The sequence below is a fragment of the Diachasma alloeum genome, unplaced genomic scaffold (assembly GCF_001412515.2).
Source record: "Diachasma alloeum isolate Michigan unplaced genomic scaffold, Dall2.0 Dall_scaffold_78908, whole genome shotgun sequence".
NCBI lineage: Eukaryota > Metazoa > Arthropoda > Insecta > Hymenoptera > Braconidae > Diachasma > Diachasma alloeum.
Genome location: NW_021683643.1, coordinates 551,184 through 568,274, shown reverse-complemented (window position 1 = coordinate 568,274; position 17,091 = coordinate 551,184). Strand labels below are relative to the sequence as shown.

Here is a 17,091-nt window from a genome sequence, read left to right as displayed (position 1 = left end):
AATATAACATACAAGAAAATAGAATTATAAAATAAAATTCACCCGCAAAACAAAATTTGATTCAAGAAAATCGCGACTTGATTCAAGTAGAAAGACAATGATCTAATCTATCCGAGTTTCCGACTCAATTTCTTGTATAAAAAATTATTTAATTTTGGAATTACGAACAAATAATGTTTCGGGATTATTATTGCCTTGAATTTGCATCAGATCTTTATATTCTTCTGAATATCCTCTGTGTATTCAATAAATATCTACTATTTCGAACTGTCGGCAAAACAATTCATGTCGACTTAGCTTTTCTCTGAGTTTTCGAGGAATACCTCCGAATTTAAGGGAGCTAGCGAAGTTTTCGTAATAACCTTTTTTATGTAGCGAATTGAGATTTATAAAAAAGTTTATAACCAAAATTTCCATATCTGCCTTAGATTCCGAGGTATTCATGGAAAACTGACCAATAGTCGAATTCGACTTGAACCGTTTTACCGCTTTGCTACTGATTTTTTATTCTATAATTTTAAAACCACCTGTGATAAATAAATGTTCCATTACACACTGAACCTTGTGAATCCAAGACAAGTCGTCGTCGGTTTTATGCAATAAAAAGTCCAATAATGCTAATCCACGGGCGCCCACTTTATATGGAAGGTCAAGGAGTAGTTCACGTAAGTGATGGTCAGACACGGCCCAAGAAATTTGAGACGAGAGAACTGCGACGAATTTCATGTGAAGTGGGTAAGTAGTGGGATAGCATTTTGTAGCAGTTCTTCTCTCACTCATGATACTTGAGCGGGAAACAATGAGCCTGATGGAGGAGGGAGGGCTCAGCGAGGGAAGAGTGCAGCTTTCAAAGTAGCTCCCACATATCTTTCACAGTGAACAACAGAGACGGTCTTCTCCAAGTTTCTAGTCATCATGCTCCATTCACCATGTGTCCCGAATTCTTTTTTTTTGCCCAATTTAACGACTCGCCTTTTCGCGACATTTTCCGCGGAGTACGATAGCCCGAAGTTTTATGCCCATAACTTTCATAATTATGAAATCAATGTTCTACCATCTGGCACGTGCGTTTGAAACTTTAGGTTATGACGTGTTTCTCGGGGGATTCAAAGTTTTGGAAATATGTTTGAACAATTAATATATTTGTTTTCAAACATTTATGGGGGAAAAATCAGCCTGGAATGGAGAATATTCGAATTTTTTACTCGAAATTTCACAAATTCGTTCTTTAGGAAATTACTTTTTGCTGGATTTTTTTACATTCACGTAACAAATACATGGGTATTCTCAATGGTATGAATTTGAAGGAAATTCAACATGAAATTGTTCATGGAGTTTTGCATTCATCTTGAAAATTCACAAAATGTGAGAAAATTTGACAACATTTTTAACAACTGATATTTTATAACTTGACTTTTCGATAGATCAAGAATTCAGAAGGATAATTTAATGAATTTACAAAATTTTTGAATAATTCTCATTATTATGTGAATTTAACGATTGGAATTTTATTAAATACAAAAGAAATTAACTGACTCGTCAATAAGAACATTCGTGGAAATCCCCCATGAATTAATTGCAGAAAATTTCAGAATTTCCAATTCAAAATTTCAGCTGTAATTTTCTAACAATCCACTTTAAATCCATCGCATTTTCATTGGAATTTAAAATTTCGCGATTTCTTCCCTCCGAAATCGAATTCAATGTCACTCTCCTAAAAATTGCAATTAAAGTGTCAATGAAATTTGAAGTTTTTTAACAGAGTTCAGTGATGATATTTCCATTTCGAAGAATAATTGACTGAATTTTCATAATTATCAATTGTTGTATGAACCTAACAATTCAAAATTGATGAAATATTCAATGAAGTGATAAATTTGTCAATAACAAAATTCCTGAAAATCTCCAATGAATCAATTGTTAAAAATATCAAGAATTTCCATTCGAAATTTCAACCGTAACTTTCTGACAATTACGAATGACCAACTATCCACTTCAGGAAATTAATTTCTCCAATATCTCGAATCTCCTAAAGCAAAATCCATCACTTGCGACCTCCAATCCCATTCTGAATAATTTTATATTTGAAAAGTGAAGCAAGTTGAGGAATCCTTGTCTCCCTATTGCTAAAGAATGTGAAAATCTCCTGAATTTTCGTTGAAATTTCAAATTTCATGATTTCTCCCCTCCGTTTTTAACTTTTTTTAACAGAGTTCAGTGATATTCCCATGTCGAAGAACAATTGACTGAATTTTCAGAATTGTATTATTATATGAATCTGAAAATTGAAAACTCAACTGTCAATAACAAAATTCCTGAAAATCCCGAATGAATTAATTGTTGAAAACTTCAAGAATTTCCACTCGAAATTTCACCCGTAATTTCCTAACATGTACGAATGACGAACTTTCCACGTCAGGAAATTAATTCCTCCAATATCTCGAACCTCCTAAAGTAGAATGGACCAGTCGCGACCTCCAATCCCATTCTGAATAATTTTCTAGTTGAAAAGTGAAGCAAATTGAGGAATCCTCGTCTCCCTATTGCTAAAAAATTTGAAAATCTACTGAATTTTCGTTGAAATTTTAAATGTCTTCAGAATTCAGAATTTTAAATTTGAAATGAAATTTGAAATGATTCTTCCCTCCGTTTTTAACTTTTTTTAACAGAGTTCAGTGATATTCCCATGTCGAATAACAATTGACTGAATTTTCAGAATTGTCAATTATTATATGAATCTGAAAATTGAAAACTCAACTGTCAATAACAAAATTCCTGAAAATCCCGAATGAATCAATTGTTGAAAACTTCAAGAATTTCCACTCGAAATTTCACCCGTAATTTTCTAACATGTGCGAATGACGAACTTTCCACTTCAGGAAATTAATGTCTCCAATATCTCGAACCTCCTAAAGTAGAATGGACCACTCGCGACTTGCAATCCCCTCAAGTTCTCAGCCAACAATAAATATTGACAAGAAGGAATCGATTCACCTCAAGAATTGTACTTCTCCGCTCGCGCCGCATGAATAAGCGTCGTAAACCCATTTTTACCGTTGCAGATTTCGATTTAGATTACTTGGAGCGTCGAATTGGTGATACAATAGCAAGTGACAATGCCGATAAGGGATCCAGGGAGGATGAGGGCCCAGCAGACAGTCTCGATCGCGTCAAAGTGGTTTTTCTCGGTGCTCCGGGCGTTGGAAAGTCCAGTATCATACGTGTGAGTATCTCGTGTTCAATTCATACATCTTTCACCGGTATTCCCGTGTAAAATATATCAGTAACAATTCCCTGAAAACATCAGTAACACAATTTATCAATGTCAAACTGCGACTCTGGGAGAGCTTGATAAAACGGAAGTTTGTACAGGATGAAAAGGGAATAGAGAGGCATCAGTGCTCGTCATGAGGAGTCGAGATGTGCCTCTAACTCTCTCTCTCTCTCTCTCCCTCTCGGGGAAACTCATTTCCGCTTACGCGAGAGACTTCCGTTCATTTCCGAGCATCGTTACCCACCTATCGGTTCCTCCCAGTGTCTCCGACAATTTCCAATTTCTTTTCCCATTTTCCTCCCGTCTGCCATCAGTAAAAATGGAATGGATGAGTCGAATGGAGGCATCCACCTCCTCCACAAATCTTCAATCACGAATGGATTTTCAGGAGACGAGATTTAATGGGACATTTTTTTGTACCAATTTGTTTGTCCTGTCTCTAAAAGCAGAGCGCGAAGTTGTTTTATTTATATCGAAATGCCCGACCGCTAAACCGCTATTTTGATGAATCAATTCTTCAAAGTCATCAATTATTGTTTAATTTTCCTGTTTAAAATGCAGGAAATTGATTAATTGTTTCCTCTTGCTGTTTAATTCGTGATTTACTTCCGTGAATCCATAAATTTCTGTTTTTTCCATTTTTTTTCACTTGGAGATATTTAGATAATAAATAACTGATAATTTAAATTTTTAATTGTCTATGAATTAAATAATTGCAATGTGGGATTTTAAATTGACTACTCGGCAAATATTTCTAAACTTCTTAAAAGGGATTTTCGATTAGAAATAATCCTCAATCCTCTGAACTCAATTATTGATTGATAAAATAATTCCAAATTTGGATATTTAATTAGTAATTAATTCAATAATTTAACACTGATGAGAATTATTAGCTATTGACTTCTTTAAAATTTAACTTTATTTAAAATTTATGATTCTGCCGATGTCTGAAAGATTCTAAATCCTCGGAAACCGAGAAAATCCCCCGATTTGTTAGAAAATTGTGGAAGAATGTCTGTTTTTTTTTCATTCGAGAAAAATCCTTAAAATTCTTCAGTCTTCTAGAAAGTTCTCGGGTTTTTTCATCTCAATAATTCAATGAGTTTGTTTGCTTACCTAGAAAATCAATTCGTAATCCTTCACTTGCGGATTGATCAAAAATCCAAAATCATTTCTTTGATTTTTCACTTATCATTCTTCTTTATCGTTGATAGAGTGTATGAAACTAAATAGACGTAGAATTTGAATGAAGAAAAATGAGTTTCTCATATGTACATAAAGTAAAAGTATCAGTAAAAGTGGAATGAATGAGTGGAATTAATGTATCCACCTCCTCCACAAATATTCAATCACGAATGGATTTTCAGGAGACGAGAACTAATGGGACATTTTTTTGTAGCAATTTGTTTGTAGCGAGTTTTTCGATACTTATCGACCCACCGAGAGACGAGAGACGTTTTACCCCAGTGTTGTCTTGTCGGATCGCCTCTATGAGATGAAAATCACCGATCTACCTACCATACCTTATTTCCCAGTCAGCACGCATCTAGAGTGGACTGATTTTCGATATTATGGACTCAGGAGTGCCTCCGCTTATGTTCTTGTATTCGATCTCAGTAATCAAGATACTTTTCAGGTAAATTTATAATCGATGGAGAGTACTGAAGCAGGAGTTTACTACGAATCGAAGGAGTTATTCAATTATTTTGTGAATCATCAAATTGTGGATTTCGTGATTTTTTTTCACTCATGATTTTGTTTTAATGATTCACAATAAAAAAAAATTTGATTTATTGTCATCAGTCTTAAGTATACAAGTGGCGCCAGGAGAAAAAAAATGTCTTGCATAAAAATTTACGGAGAGTACTGATACATGAATTTATTACGAATCGAAGAAGTTATTCAATTATTTTGTGAACATCAAATTGTGGATTTCTTTTTTTCCCTCAGCATTTTGTTCTAATGATTAACAATAAAAAATCAAATTTGAACTTCGAAAATTTGTTTTTTTTTCCTGAGTCTTAAGCAAACAATTTGTGCTAGGAGAAAAACAAATTTCTTGGAAAAAAATTTATAGAACGCACCAATACATGAATTTATTACGCATCGAAGAAGTTATTCATTTATTTTGTGAATCATTAAACAGTGGATTTCTTAATTTTTTTGTCACTCCTGATTTTGTCCTAATGATTCACGATAAAAAATCAAACTTGAGCTCGGAAAATTTGACTTATCATGAGTCTGAAGCAAACAAGTGGTGCTAGGAGAAAAGAAAATTTCAGAAACTTTTTATTCATGTAATAAATTCATATAGTAAAACCCTTAGGTGTAAATCCCCACCAACTTGAGTATTTTCAAGAAAAACAGAAGAAATAACCACAAAATGTTGAACCGTATGATTTCGTTAAGTAGATCCCCGTCCACTTCAGCCCATTCAAGCGGACAAATTGTCCAAACAAACACATTTTTCCCGCAAAGAGTGTGAGCCCAAAGAAGTCTCGAGTAAACAAATCGACATGTTTGTGTAGTACATAAGAACCCTGCGGGAGCAAATATACGAGGCCAGAGACATGCGAGGTGTGCCACTGCTGGTCGTGGGAAATAAGCAGGATAAACTGTCAGCTGTGGTGGCATCGAGTACGAGGTATCGGGACATTGTTAATCTAGTGAGGAAGCATTGGAGATGCGGTTACGTTGAGTGCAGCGCTCGATTCAACTGTCGAGTTGTTCAGGTTGGATATCTTCTATTATTAACGCCATCGAGGGTTGATGCCCCTTTCCCTATCAGATTCGACTTTCCTTGTTTCCATTGTTTTGCTTCCGAGCGGAAGCATCGTAATCGTTCAAATTTAAGTTTTGGATTTTTCGTGTTATATTTATTTTCCTTGCCATATAAACCCCATTGAAGTTTTTACATATTTGCGGTTTCATATTTCCGACTTCCTCTCCGACCGTTTCGCATTGTACCCCACACGGAGAGAAATATTCAATAAAAATTACCAGAAAAAAGACGTAAAAATTACACTTCGAAACGTAATCTGGGAGCGAAGTAAAATTCAATAAAAAGTGTCAATCGTCACGTAAATTCTACGATCTGTTCCGTAAAAATTACTCATCCGTCCGACGCCTCACGGCTAGCCATGAGTCACCGTGAGGGGGAGATTTTAACAACACGTTCCATAATTTTTCCGAAACTTTCCGTAAAAATTCTTAAACATCCAAGAATTTTCATGTTCTTAGGCATAATAAGTCTTGAAGTTTCTGTTAGATTTTACAACTTCCAGAAAAATTACGTGACTTTTTCGTATTTTTTCGGTGACAGACCCGAAAATTTACTGAACGTTTCAGATTTATTCTCTTATATTCCTATAAAAATTCACTGAAAACGATTCTCGCTTGCGGATTACGTGAAATGTTCCGTAATTTTTCTTGAATATTTCTCTCCGTGCAGGAGCTTTACGCGGCTGTACCCCACGTACAGACTCTCCTGGTGACCGAGGGAAACCATGGAAAATCTTAGATGCCACGGGCGTACATTGACCGAGCATCATCGAAGAATGTTTTCCCAACACTTCTCCGATGATTCTCGGTGTCTAGACTTCCGTTCGACGATTTCCGAAAGATTAAAAATCCCAATTGCCCCAGCCGGACTTGAACCCGCGCCTCACGGGTCCCGCCGTCCGTCTAGACTTCCGTTCGACGATTTCCGAAAGATTAACCCCTCACCTACGGCGCCCATGTTAACGCGGCTTGTGCCAACGGCCGGGGGACTCTAAACGCAATAATTTTCTCTGTATTTACTAACAATTCCTTGATACTCTTCTTTTATCTTTGTACTTGTCTCCAGGTATTTCGTGAACTGATGAAGAGCATTCAAGCATCAGAAGGCAAAAAAAATTCGCCAGTGCAAACGCCATCGTTACCCCATCGATCTAATCCTCGTGATAGTAACGACAAGTGTGTACTTCTCTGACAAAAAAATAGAATAATCAAAGACGAAAAGACACTCGACAATGTTCACTACCAAACACACTCGTCTACTTCCTAACAAAATGAACGATACCATTAACTCCCTTTTTTTTAGAATTTTTTCATCGAATCCTCTCTGATTGTTACGATAGTACCAATGGGGACTGTCCCAGCTCAAGCGATAATACATATATTATATTTTACTATGTGACTGTTGTGATGAATTCGTTTCTAGATACTAACATCGGTATTGGGTAAATAAGTAAAAAAAACATGTGTATAGTCTCGAGATTTAGAAGAGTTTTGCACACTTCATGTGCAGATATGTAAAATATACGAAAAAAAGGAATTCTGTAGACTTGATAAAAGGGCAATAAGATGAATCCGTCATTTTAATTTGAATAAATAAACTATTTCGTAAATCAAAACTGCCTTGGAAAAAAATTTTTACAACTGATTATTGTACCATGATTTTCGACGTTATGGTTGAAGCGTTGTGCATTATTATTGTATATGATTGATTGTATCTAGTGGTTGAAAATAATGAAACGAAATTTCATTGATTATAAAAAATGTAAATAAATGAAAAATCATGTTATGTTGTTGACTCAATAAAAGGAGGAGGAAGTGTTTAGTCATTGAACAAATGGAGTTCATTAATTGTGATTGATTTCCCAATGAGTGTATAATGGGTAGATAATTGATTAGTTTCATCATTCATTATTATTGAAATGAAGATGGAGATGATTGAAGTTGATGATAATTGAAATAAACGCGTGTAAAAAAATTCATAGAAAGGGCGAGCGATTTCGACAGGAAATTGTATTGCATTTCTATACAGCAGAAACGAATCTCGGAATTTCACACATCTTTGGGAGACATTTTTTAGACACTAAAAAACGTCTGAATAAAATGAAAATTTGTTTGAATTTCAAACATGAATTAAGATGTTTGGGCACCGGTTCGTCTGAAATTCAGACACGTTTTCATTTTATTCAGACGTGTTTTTGTGTCTGCAAAATGTCTAGAAAAGGTGTGTGAAATTCAGACATTCGTTTTTGCTGTGTATTAGTGTCTGACAAATTCTATTTGAAAAATTCTGCAGCTTTTTTCAGTAGAAATGTCCATTGGAAAAGCCTCTACCGAAAAAATCAGTGGAATTGTATTTTTCTACACACCTTATCCTATTCGGATATTTTATAAGTTTTTCACTCAAGTTTTTAATGAAGAGAGAAGAAAAATAGAGTGTAAAAAACTTGGAAAATTCATGTCGAGGAATTCCCATACAAAATGTCGCAATAGTATTTCCTATCAAATCCGCCAAGTTTTTCTACGAAATTATTTCGTATGAGTGAAAAAAAAATTAATGAACCGATTGGAAAAAAATCAAAATACTTTGAAATTTATCGTTGAATTGACACAACGGTGTGTAACTCGAATTTTCCAATAACAACAGAACATCTCCTTTCAGTTGAAAATGATTAAATGAATGGATAGATAATTAATTGCAACCCCTTTCGATCCTCTAAATTCCTAGTGTACATTAAAATCCCCCAGTGATGACAAAATTATCGCAAACACTTCGTTCGAGCGTTAAAATTCTGCATAATAATTCAGTTCCACTGATTTACCGAGGATTCAAAATTTACTCATCCGCTCCGGCCATGAAAAAAGTATTGGTTAGAATTCTTTTCTTCACTCCACAAGTTAATTATAACATTTTTCTAAAATGTAGAGTTATTTATCTAGATGACAACTGCTGGTGATAAAAATAATTAAGAGTTTTATATAGGGGAGGTTGGGGTAAAACGGACACTTTTAACTTTTTTTTTATGTTAATAATGGGTTGAAATGTTGATAAAATTTAATAATTTTTCTTTCAATACAAAGAACAATTCTTTCCCTTTGTGACAGCCTAAACTGAGTTCAATTGATCAATTTGTTTCGGAGTTATGAATAATTTTAAAAAAGTCTAAAGTGTCCGTTTTACCCCACCCTCCCCTAGCTAAAAAATCCACAAGAAAAAACTCGACGTTTTGAGTAAAAATTATTCATTATCAGAACCAAAATGAAGATAATCAAAAATAGGGGAGGGTGGGGTAAAACGGACACCTTTTACTTTGCTTTTGACGTTCATAACTCGGAAACTAATTGATTAATTGAGTTTTATAGAAAAAAAATCATTCCATCGCGTCAAACTCAATAAAAAGAAAGAATAAAGTAAATACATTTTTTAAGTCCAAATAAGTTCACGTTCATTGCTGAATTAATCCAGGTGAGTAAAACCCGTGGGGTCCCCAGCTCCAGTACAAACTTGAAAGAAGCTCTCAGTGAAAAGATTCCCCTGTACTACGACCTCCTCAGAGAATTCCGGGAGGAGCACAATGCCACCGTAATAGGACAGATAACAGTCGATGATTTATACTCCGGCCTGTCAGGAGTGAATACAACAGTGAGAGAGACGAGTGAGATTCATCCGGAGTTGGGGATAACGTATCGAGGATTAACAATGCCCGAAGTCGTTAAAGTAGTTTAAACATGGCTTGAATTTTGAAAATTAAAATCCAAAATAAATTCTAAATGGAAGTTAATATGAATAGAAATATTCTGGCTGAATTTGCACGCATGAAAAAATCGTATATACATTTTCTATACGGATTGCGTGTAGAAATTCTATAGGATTTCCGTATATGATATTCGGATATTTTCATACGAATATTTTCTATACAAGTTATTTCTATACATAAATTTTTACATAAATTTTCGCATTCATACGAAAGATGTCTAAACATTCCAGAGAAAAATGTAGAGAAATGTCGCAACTCCATACGAAATATTTCTATACATGTGGCAAGGGGTCGTATAGGATCAAACCTATGGAAATCGTATAGAAATAATTTGTATAGAAAATTTCTATACGATTTTTTCATACGTGTGTGCTTGGTCTACAGTCAATAACTGAGATGAAAACGTCCTAATATGTAGATAGACCATATTTACTTGAGAGAAGTAAATTATTTTCACTGACTTAATCTCAGAATATTTGCGCTTCCCGAAACTCGAATGAATTCTCATTTACTTATAGAATATATTACACACTGTTAAAAAAATTTAGGCTGAATTTCCAATGCTCTTTTCGGAAATTAATCACATTTAAATTGTATTGAAATTTCAAGAAATTTCATCATTGAAAATTCCCAAATTCGGGGGAAAACAATTGAGAACTGTAAACTTTAGTTCAATTAGTCCCTGAAAATGAATAGAAAACTGGAAAATTTCGGTATACATACTCTTGAATTTGCAATTATTTGAAACTTCAGGATAATTTAACACTGAATATTGATGTTTTCATTGAAAGTTTAAGTAAATTGAAGAATTGTCGTCGATTTCTCTCGATTTTTTTCCCTTAAATTCCATTCCAGTAGCGAAGCGGTAAAACGGTTTAAATCGATTTTAACTATTGGCCAGTTTTCAATGAATATCTCGAAATCTAAGGTAGATAGCAAAATTTTTGTTACAACCTTTCTTATAGCCCTCAATTTGCTCTACAAAAAAGGTCATTATGAAAATTTCGTCACCTCCCTCAGATTCGGAGATATTTCTCGAAAACTCAACTAAGGGCTAAGTCGACTTGAACCGTTTTACCGCTTCGCTACTGATTCAGTGACACTGTCCTCAAAATTATAAGCCGACTGTCCATGAAATTTCATATTTTTCCTAACAGTGCATATCGAAACATTGGAAGTGCATAAAAAATCATGAAAACAATAAATACTTGAGGATTAACATTTGCGACAAAACCATACGTGAGTTGAAGAATATTTTAAAATATGAAACCTTTCTCATGACCTTTCAATGAACAAAATTACTTGTCTCAAGTAAATGTGTTTCAGATATCAGATTTTTTTTTCTCAGTGTAGTATTATTTTTAATAATTAATTTAGAAATGATAGAATAATACATTCATTTTGTGATGAAATAATACAAATTAACATTTCAACGATACGAAAAGGATAAGTCTGGAAAAAATGTTGAAAAATCAGAAAAAAATCTACCATAAAAATTATTGTCAGTGTAAATTTTTTGTAATAAATAATTCATGTTTGATTGTTCAAACAAATGATTTACGTAATAATTTGATGGATTACTTTCTTACATTCATCAAAACTAGAATTCCCATAAAAAATTATCGATCATGAATGATTATTTTCTGGGAATTTCAAATTAATTTTTTTTCTTTCATAATACTTTAAGCTTCTTCCCCTGCATGGGAATTATCCCAGTCCGGAGTCTGTCTTCTGGCTTTTATTGACCGGGGACGTACCAACGGAAGTTCAGACGGCTTCTCTAGTGTCTGACTGGACGAATAGGAGGGAAAGGCAGAGGTTTTTCTTCAATGAACCCCAGAATTTTCTGCAATCTCTTCCTAAACATGTGGGACCAACAACGAGGCTCTCTGTTATTCTAGCTGCATTCGATTCTGGGGAGAAGAGGTTTAGAAGTCCACTCAGAGGCTCCGCCATGAGCTGTACACATTGGGAGGTCATTTATGACATTGATTACATTGAGAGATAATTTGAGGAAAAATCATCTAGAAAGTCACCGAAATTTCACTGTTTCTAACGTAATCGGGGAGCGAATATAATTTAGGAAAAAATATTTTGCTCGAAATTTTCAGATACGAAAAAATCTCATTGAAAAACCTAGCAAATTCCCTGAAAAATTTTATTGGAAAAAAATTCATTTTATTCAAATATTATTATGTCATGGATTTTTCAGTCATTTTAGACTCCCATTTAAAGAAAAATCTAGAACGGAATTTCACTCGACGATTACTTGGAATTTTCCGTAATTCTTCCTCAACTTTTTTGTCCGCACGATTGAATCGGCAAAATTTTATTTTCACTTGCCATTTGCAATTTTTTTCTTCCACTTTCTTATTCTATCGTTCAAGTAACATATTACAGTCTAGTTATGAGGACAGTATGGACCTACTAGCGATTTTTCCGACAATCCTAGCACTTGTGAAAAATCCTGAGAACGTCAAAAACACGACTGATGGCGGAGATTGGGTCGATTCTCTATTGGGTTCTTTGAGAGTCTCCGGGGAGAATTGCACGGTCCAAAAGTCATCAACAGGGGACCTCCTGAGGCTCATTATATCCCTCAATGCGTAATTTTGGTTTAGTCATATTTTACATAAATTTGAAATGTTCATTATTCGTTCTTCGTCAAAACTATTGGAAGTTCTAAAAAATTGTAGAACGATCCAGAGCTGTACAGAAAGCTCTTCATTTCCTCAAGCTTTGATCATTCTTTCCAGCATACACTGTTAAAAATTTTTGTCTGAAATTTCCGATACACTTTTCGGAAATTTTTATCGAATTTAATTACTACTGAAGTTTCAAGGAATTTCGTAATTAAAAATTTAGAATTTTATGGAAAATCAAAGAGAACTGATTTCAGTACCATTTTTCCCTGAAAATGAATAGAAAGCCAGAAAATTCCGGTAAACATATTCTTGAATTTTCAGGACAGAGACACTAAATGCGATTTAGGGCACAAAATCATGAAATTTTAGATTTCACTGAAAATTCAAAGTCATTTGGCGTTGCACGTATTAAAAAATCGTAAACCGAGAAATTTTCTCTACGGATTACGTATCGAAATTCTATAGGATTTCCGTATATGATATTCGGATATTTCTATACGAATATTTTCTATACGAACTATTTCTATACATAAATTTTAACATAAATTTTTCTTTTCATACGAAAGATGTCTAAACGCTCCAGAGAAAAACGTAGAGAAATGTCACAACTCCATACGAAATGTTTCTATACATGTGGCAGTGGGTCGTATAGGATCAAATCTATGGACATCGTATATAAATATCCGAATATCATATACGCAAATCCTATAGAAATTCTATATGCAATCCGTATAAAGAATTTCTATACGATTTTGTCATACGCGTGAATATTCATATTAGATTGAAAATTCAAATAAATTGAGGGATTCTCGTCTTTATGTCGCTTAAAATTATGGAATTGTACTGAATTCTCAGTGAAACCTGAAATGTCATGATTTCTTTCCCCCTAAATCGCATTCAGTGCCACTTTCCTGAAAATTACTAGTCAACTGTCCATGAAATTTCATTTTTTTCTAACAGTGTATCCCAAACCATTCTGAAACTCCCAAAAAATTGACAAAAATTCATACAAACTTGCATCACAAAAACTTGATTTGATCTCATCATTGATGCACTCTCTAAGTGTTGCGATAATGTTCCAGAATATTCTAGAATTTTCTAGCATTTACCCTCTAAATGTATATTTCAACAAGAAAAAAATTGAAACGCCGTAAGGTGGACCACTAAGCACACTATAAATTATGAATTAATAAAATCTATTAATGTATTCTATTATTTGGATGCTGTGATATTATTTTGGGATTGATTCCTAGGGATGAGGACGGTGGGGTGCCGAGTAGTCACATTAGTCAGATAATGGGCTCGTGTCAGTATAGTCCGAGGAAAGCTCTTGCTGCCGCCTTTTTAGCCCTTGTTAATGAACCAACGACTGGAACTCTCTCTCAGGTATGGAAATGCAGAACACGTTAGTAAAATGGCCAAACATGTGGCGAAGTTTTTTAAAAAAAACTCGGGATTATACGAAACACGAAAAAATACAAGAGAAGAAAATGTATAAAATTTATACCTAGAAACTTCTATAGACACGATTTTTACGCATTTAATTGGATAGAGAAGTTGTTGGAATGTGAAATAAACAATACATGAACCATGAATAATTTTATTATTCATTTAAAAACAACAATGTTATAGTCCATTTCATTCTAAAATCAATGATAAGGAATTAATTGGCATTGCGGTCACTCAGCAGACATCAAATTAATGACAGATAATGCGCACTTGACGAAATTTATAAATGTTTTCATCGGATATTTATTGGATAAAAAAGGCACTTATCGCATTGCAGAGAACTAAAGATAATGGATTTTTATCCCGATGAGGACCTCGAAGTCTGAGGTCGAAGCGTCGCCAAAAGTGCACATCATCCGTCATTAATTTAACGTCTTCCAATGACCGCAAGGCCAATCAATTCCTTATCATTGATTTTGCAACGCTCGATAACATAATACATTTACATTTATTCTAAAATCACTGGCTGCCCAATTGTCAAATTTATCTTATTACGAGTCGTCACTTCGCTAACGAATTTATGATCTTCACTTCGCCTTCGGCCCCTCAGTGCATGAATTTTCAAGAGAAAGTCCAACGTCTGTTAGGAGCCCATCGAAAGGAAGACATCCTACGCGGAATAGTCAGTGCTTTCATAAAAAATCCCTCGGGTTTTCCGGGCTACCGGATATCAGATTACTGCGATTCCAGGTTCCTCATCCTCCAGGAATTCGCGAATAAGATCGACATTTCATCATTACACCCGGATGTAAAAGTAAATAACTCCATTGTTACAGCAAATTGATAATATTTCTTCACGGAAAAATTCGACTTTCAGCTGTCAATTGACATTTCAAACGTCGTGCGATCCGTATCGCCTGCTGGAACTCCGCGACTGATGCCTGAGATGAATTCCCTGGCGGCTCCCCTATTCAAGGTTCTCTCAAAAATCTAAACTTCCATTCAAACGAATTCCGAAATGGCGAAATCACGCACGGAAGCGTTCCACGGAAAAACCCAGTGAATTCGATAGAAAATTGTATGGAATTTCTATTGAACGTTTATTAGTCTGGCCGATTCTATGGAAGAACGCCGCGACTTTACTGCGCGTTTTTCAATAGAAATCGTCCAATAGAATTTACTTTGTAGAAAAAATCAGTAACATTTCACCTTTCTATACAACTTTTTTTTATTGAGACATTTTTTATAGGAATTCCTCGACATAAATTTGCGATAGAAGTGTTCTCCACTCTATTTTTGATCTCTTTTCATAGAAAAAATGAAGCAAAAAAACTCGGGAAATTTAAACCGAGAAATTTCTACAGAAAATATCCCAATAAAATGAGTTGTATTCCAATAACTAATATTAATTAATTATAATAAAGTAATAATTGAAATTAATTAGAATTCTATTCAATTTTTTCCAAACAATATTCTTCCATTGGACATTTCTATTGAAAGAAATGGGCAGATGAGCTGCGGAATCTTTCAACGCAATCAGCCGAAAACTAATAGAAAATTCATTAAGTTTTTCTACGGAATTTGCTCGTACGAGATAATTAGGGTTTTGCATAGTTTTTGTTTATGACTGAAGAATTGCAGGAAAAATATTTAAAGACGTATTTTTTCATACCGGTCACTAGCCAAAAAATAATAAGTCACGCCAGAATAGCCGTATACGAAGTATTTTCACGCCGTAATGCCGACATTCATCATTTTATTTATTCACTATTTTATTCAATTAACAAGTTTTATGCATTTCAGTCTCACGGGCTGTACGACATGGAATACAATCAAACTATCCTCTGTATGGCCCGTGCAATGGGTTTGCTGGCGTCGATAATCTGGAGTAGGATCGTCAATCTCCCAGTGGAGAATCCAACTTCACGAAGCACTCACACTTATATTGAATCCCTCCGGAATCGCTAAGAGCTAAATTAGTATGAATAGACTCCAGAAATATGTTGAATCATTGAGTGTAACAGGGAAAAATAAATTTAAAATGCTCCAAAATTCGATAAAAAGTCGAATATCTCCGAAACAACTGAGGAGATTGAACCCATCTTCAATACGAAATATTGTGATCATTAGAGAAAGATTCTCTGCAAATTTCAAGTTGATATCTCAATTTTTGCACAAGCTAGAGGGTTTACAAAGTTTGTTATGAAAAAACGGAAAAACGGGAATATCTTGAAAACCTTGTATGAACGGGTATATATGTTTTGATTGATTTAGATGGAAGGCATCGAAACGAATATTTTGAAAACAAAAAATCGAAATCGGTCCTCTAGTTTTGAAGATATTTGCGGAAGACGATTTAAAAACGAATCGCTTTTTCTTAAAAACTATTAGATCGATCGAGCTGAAATTTTGCACAGAATTAGTCCTCATTAAGATCTATAAACTGACAGAATTTCATATTTTTTAAAATTACTTTAGCCACTTAATTACTCAATTTTCTAAAAATTGACCACCGGGAAGGGCGGTGGACGTGGTCACATACAGAGATGGTCCCCAAACTTCGTATTTTTACGTTTCGGACTATTCTACATCATTTCCAATCAAAATTAGAGAGTGTGAAAATCGAAGGATTGCAATGCTTCCATTCGGAAGCAAAAATGTGCAAAAATTCTCAATGATGCAGCATACTCAGATATTTCTCCCATGAATTTTGCATTTTTTTTTTCATTATGACTTGACTTTTGACACGAAACAGCTTAAGAGACAATGGAACTTACCATCGGAGTAAAAATTGGATTCCAAGTTTTTTCGTCGTCAGGCGACTACTCAGAAAAACCCAAATTCTTATACTATAGGATAGACGAAAAAATTTAATAGAAAAACTTATCGAATTCGTTAGAAAATTCTATTGAATTTCTATTGAACTGTTCTATTAGTTTTTGGCCGATTCCATCGAAATGTTCAATAGAAAATATTCTGTAGAAAAAGACAATAGAATTCAATTTTTCTATATAACTTACTCTATTGAGATATTTTCTACAGAATTTCCTCGGCTCAAATTTTTCGTTTGATTTCCTTGACGAGAAGTTTTTTCAAGTTTTATCAAGTTTTTTCAAGTTTTTTCAAGTTTTTTCGTTTGATTTCCTTGACGAGAAGAAAAGAATAATAGAATGAAAAAAAAATTAGA

At 34.3% G+C, this 17,091-nt stretch overlaps 2 protein-coding genes across 2 annotated transcripts; both read left to right on the top strand.

Annotated features, from left to right (window-relative positions):
• Positions 1–2,752: 2,752 nt before the first annotated feature.
• LOC107047737 (ras-like protein family member 10B) lies at positions 2,753–7,858 on the top strand. The gene is made up of 4 exons (XM_015270557.1): positions 2,753–3,223; positions 4,674–4,910; positions 5,803–6,006; positions 7,122–7,858. The coding sequence occupies exons 1-4, from the start codon at positions 3,026–3,028 to the stop codon at positions 7,245–7,247; spliced, it is 765 nt and encodes a 254-aa protein (XP_015126043.1). The 5' UTR covers positions 2,753–3,025; the 3' UTR covers positions 7,248–7,858.
• A 944-nt stretch (positions 7,859–8,802) lies between these two features.
• LOC107047778 (probable citrate synthase 2, mitochondrial) lies at positions 8,803–15,872 on the top strand. The gene is made up of 9 exons (XM_015270610.1): positions 8,803–8,922; positions 9,519–9,770; positions 11,498–11,785; positions 12,211–12,419; positions 13,378–13,386; positions 13,709–13,841; positions 14,515–14,718; positions 14,782–14,880; positions 15,708–15,872. Exons 1-9 carry the CDS (start codon positions 8,803–8,805, stop codon positions 15,870–15,872), a joined length of 1,479 nt encoding a protein of 492 aa, XP_015126096.1.
• Positions 15,873–17,091: the final 1,219 nt, after the last annotated feature.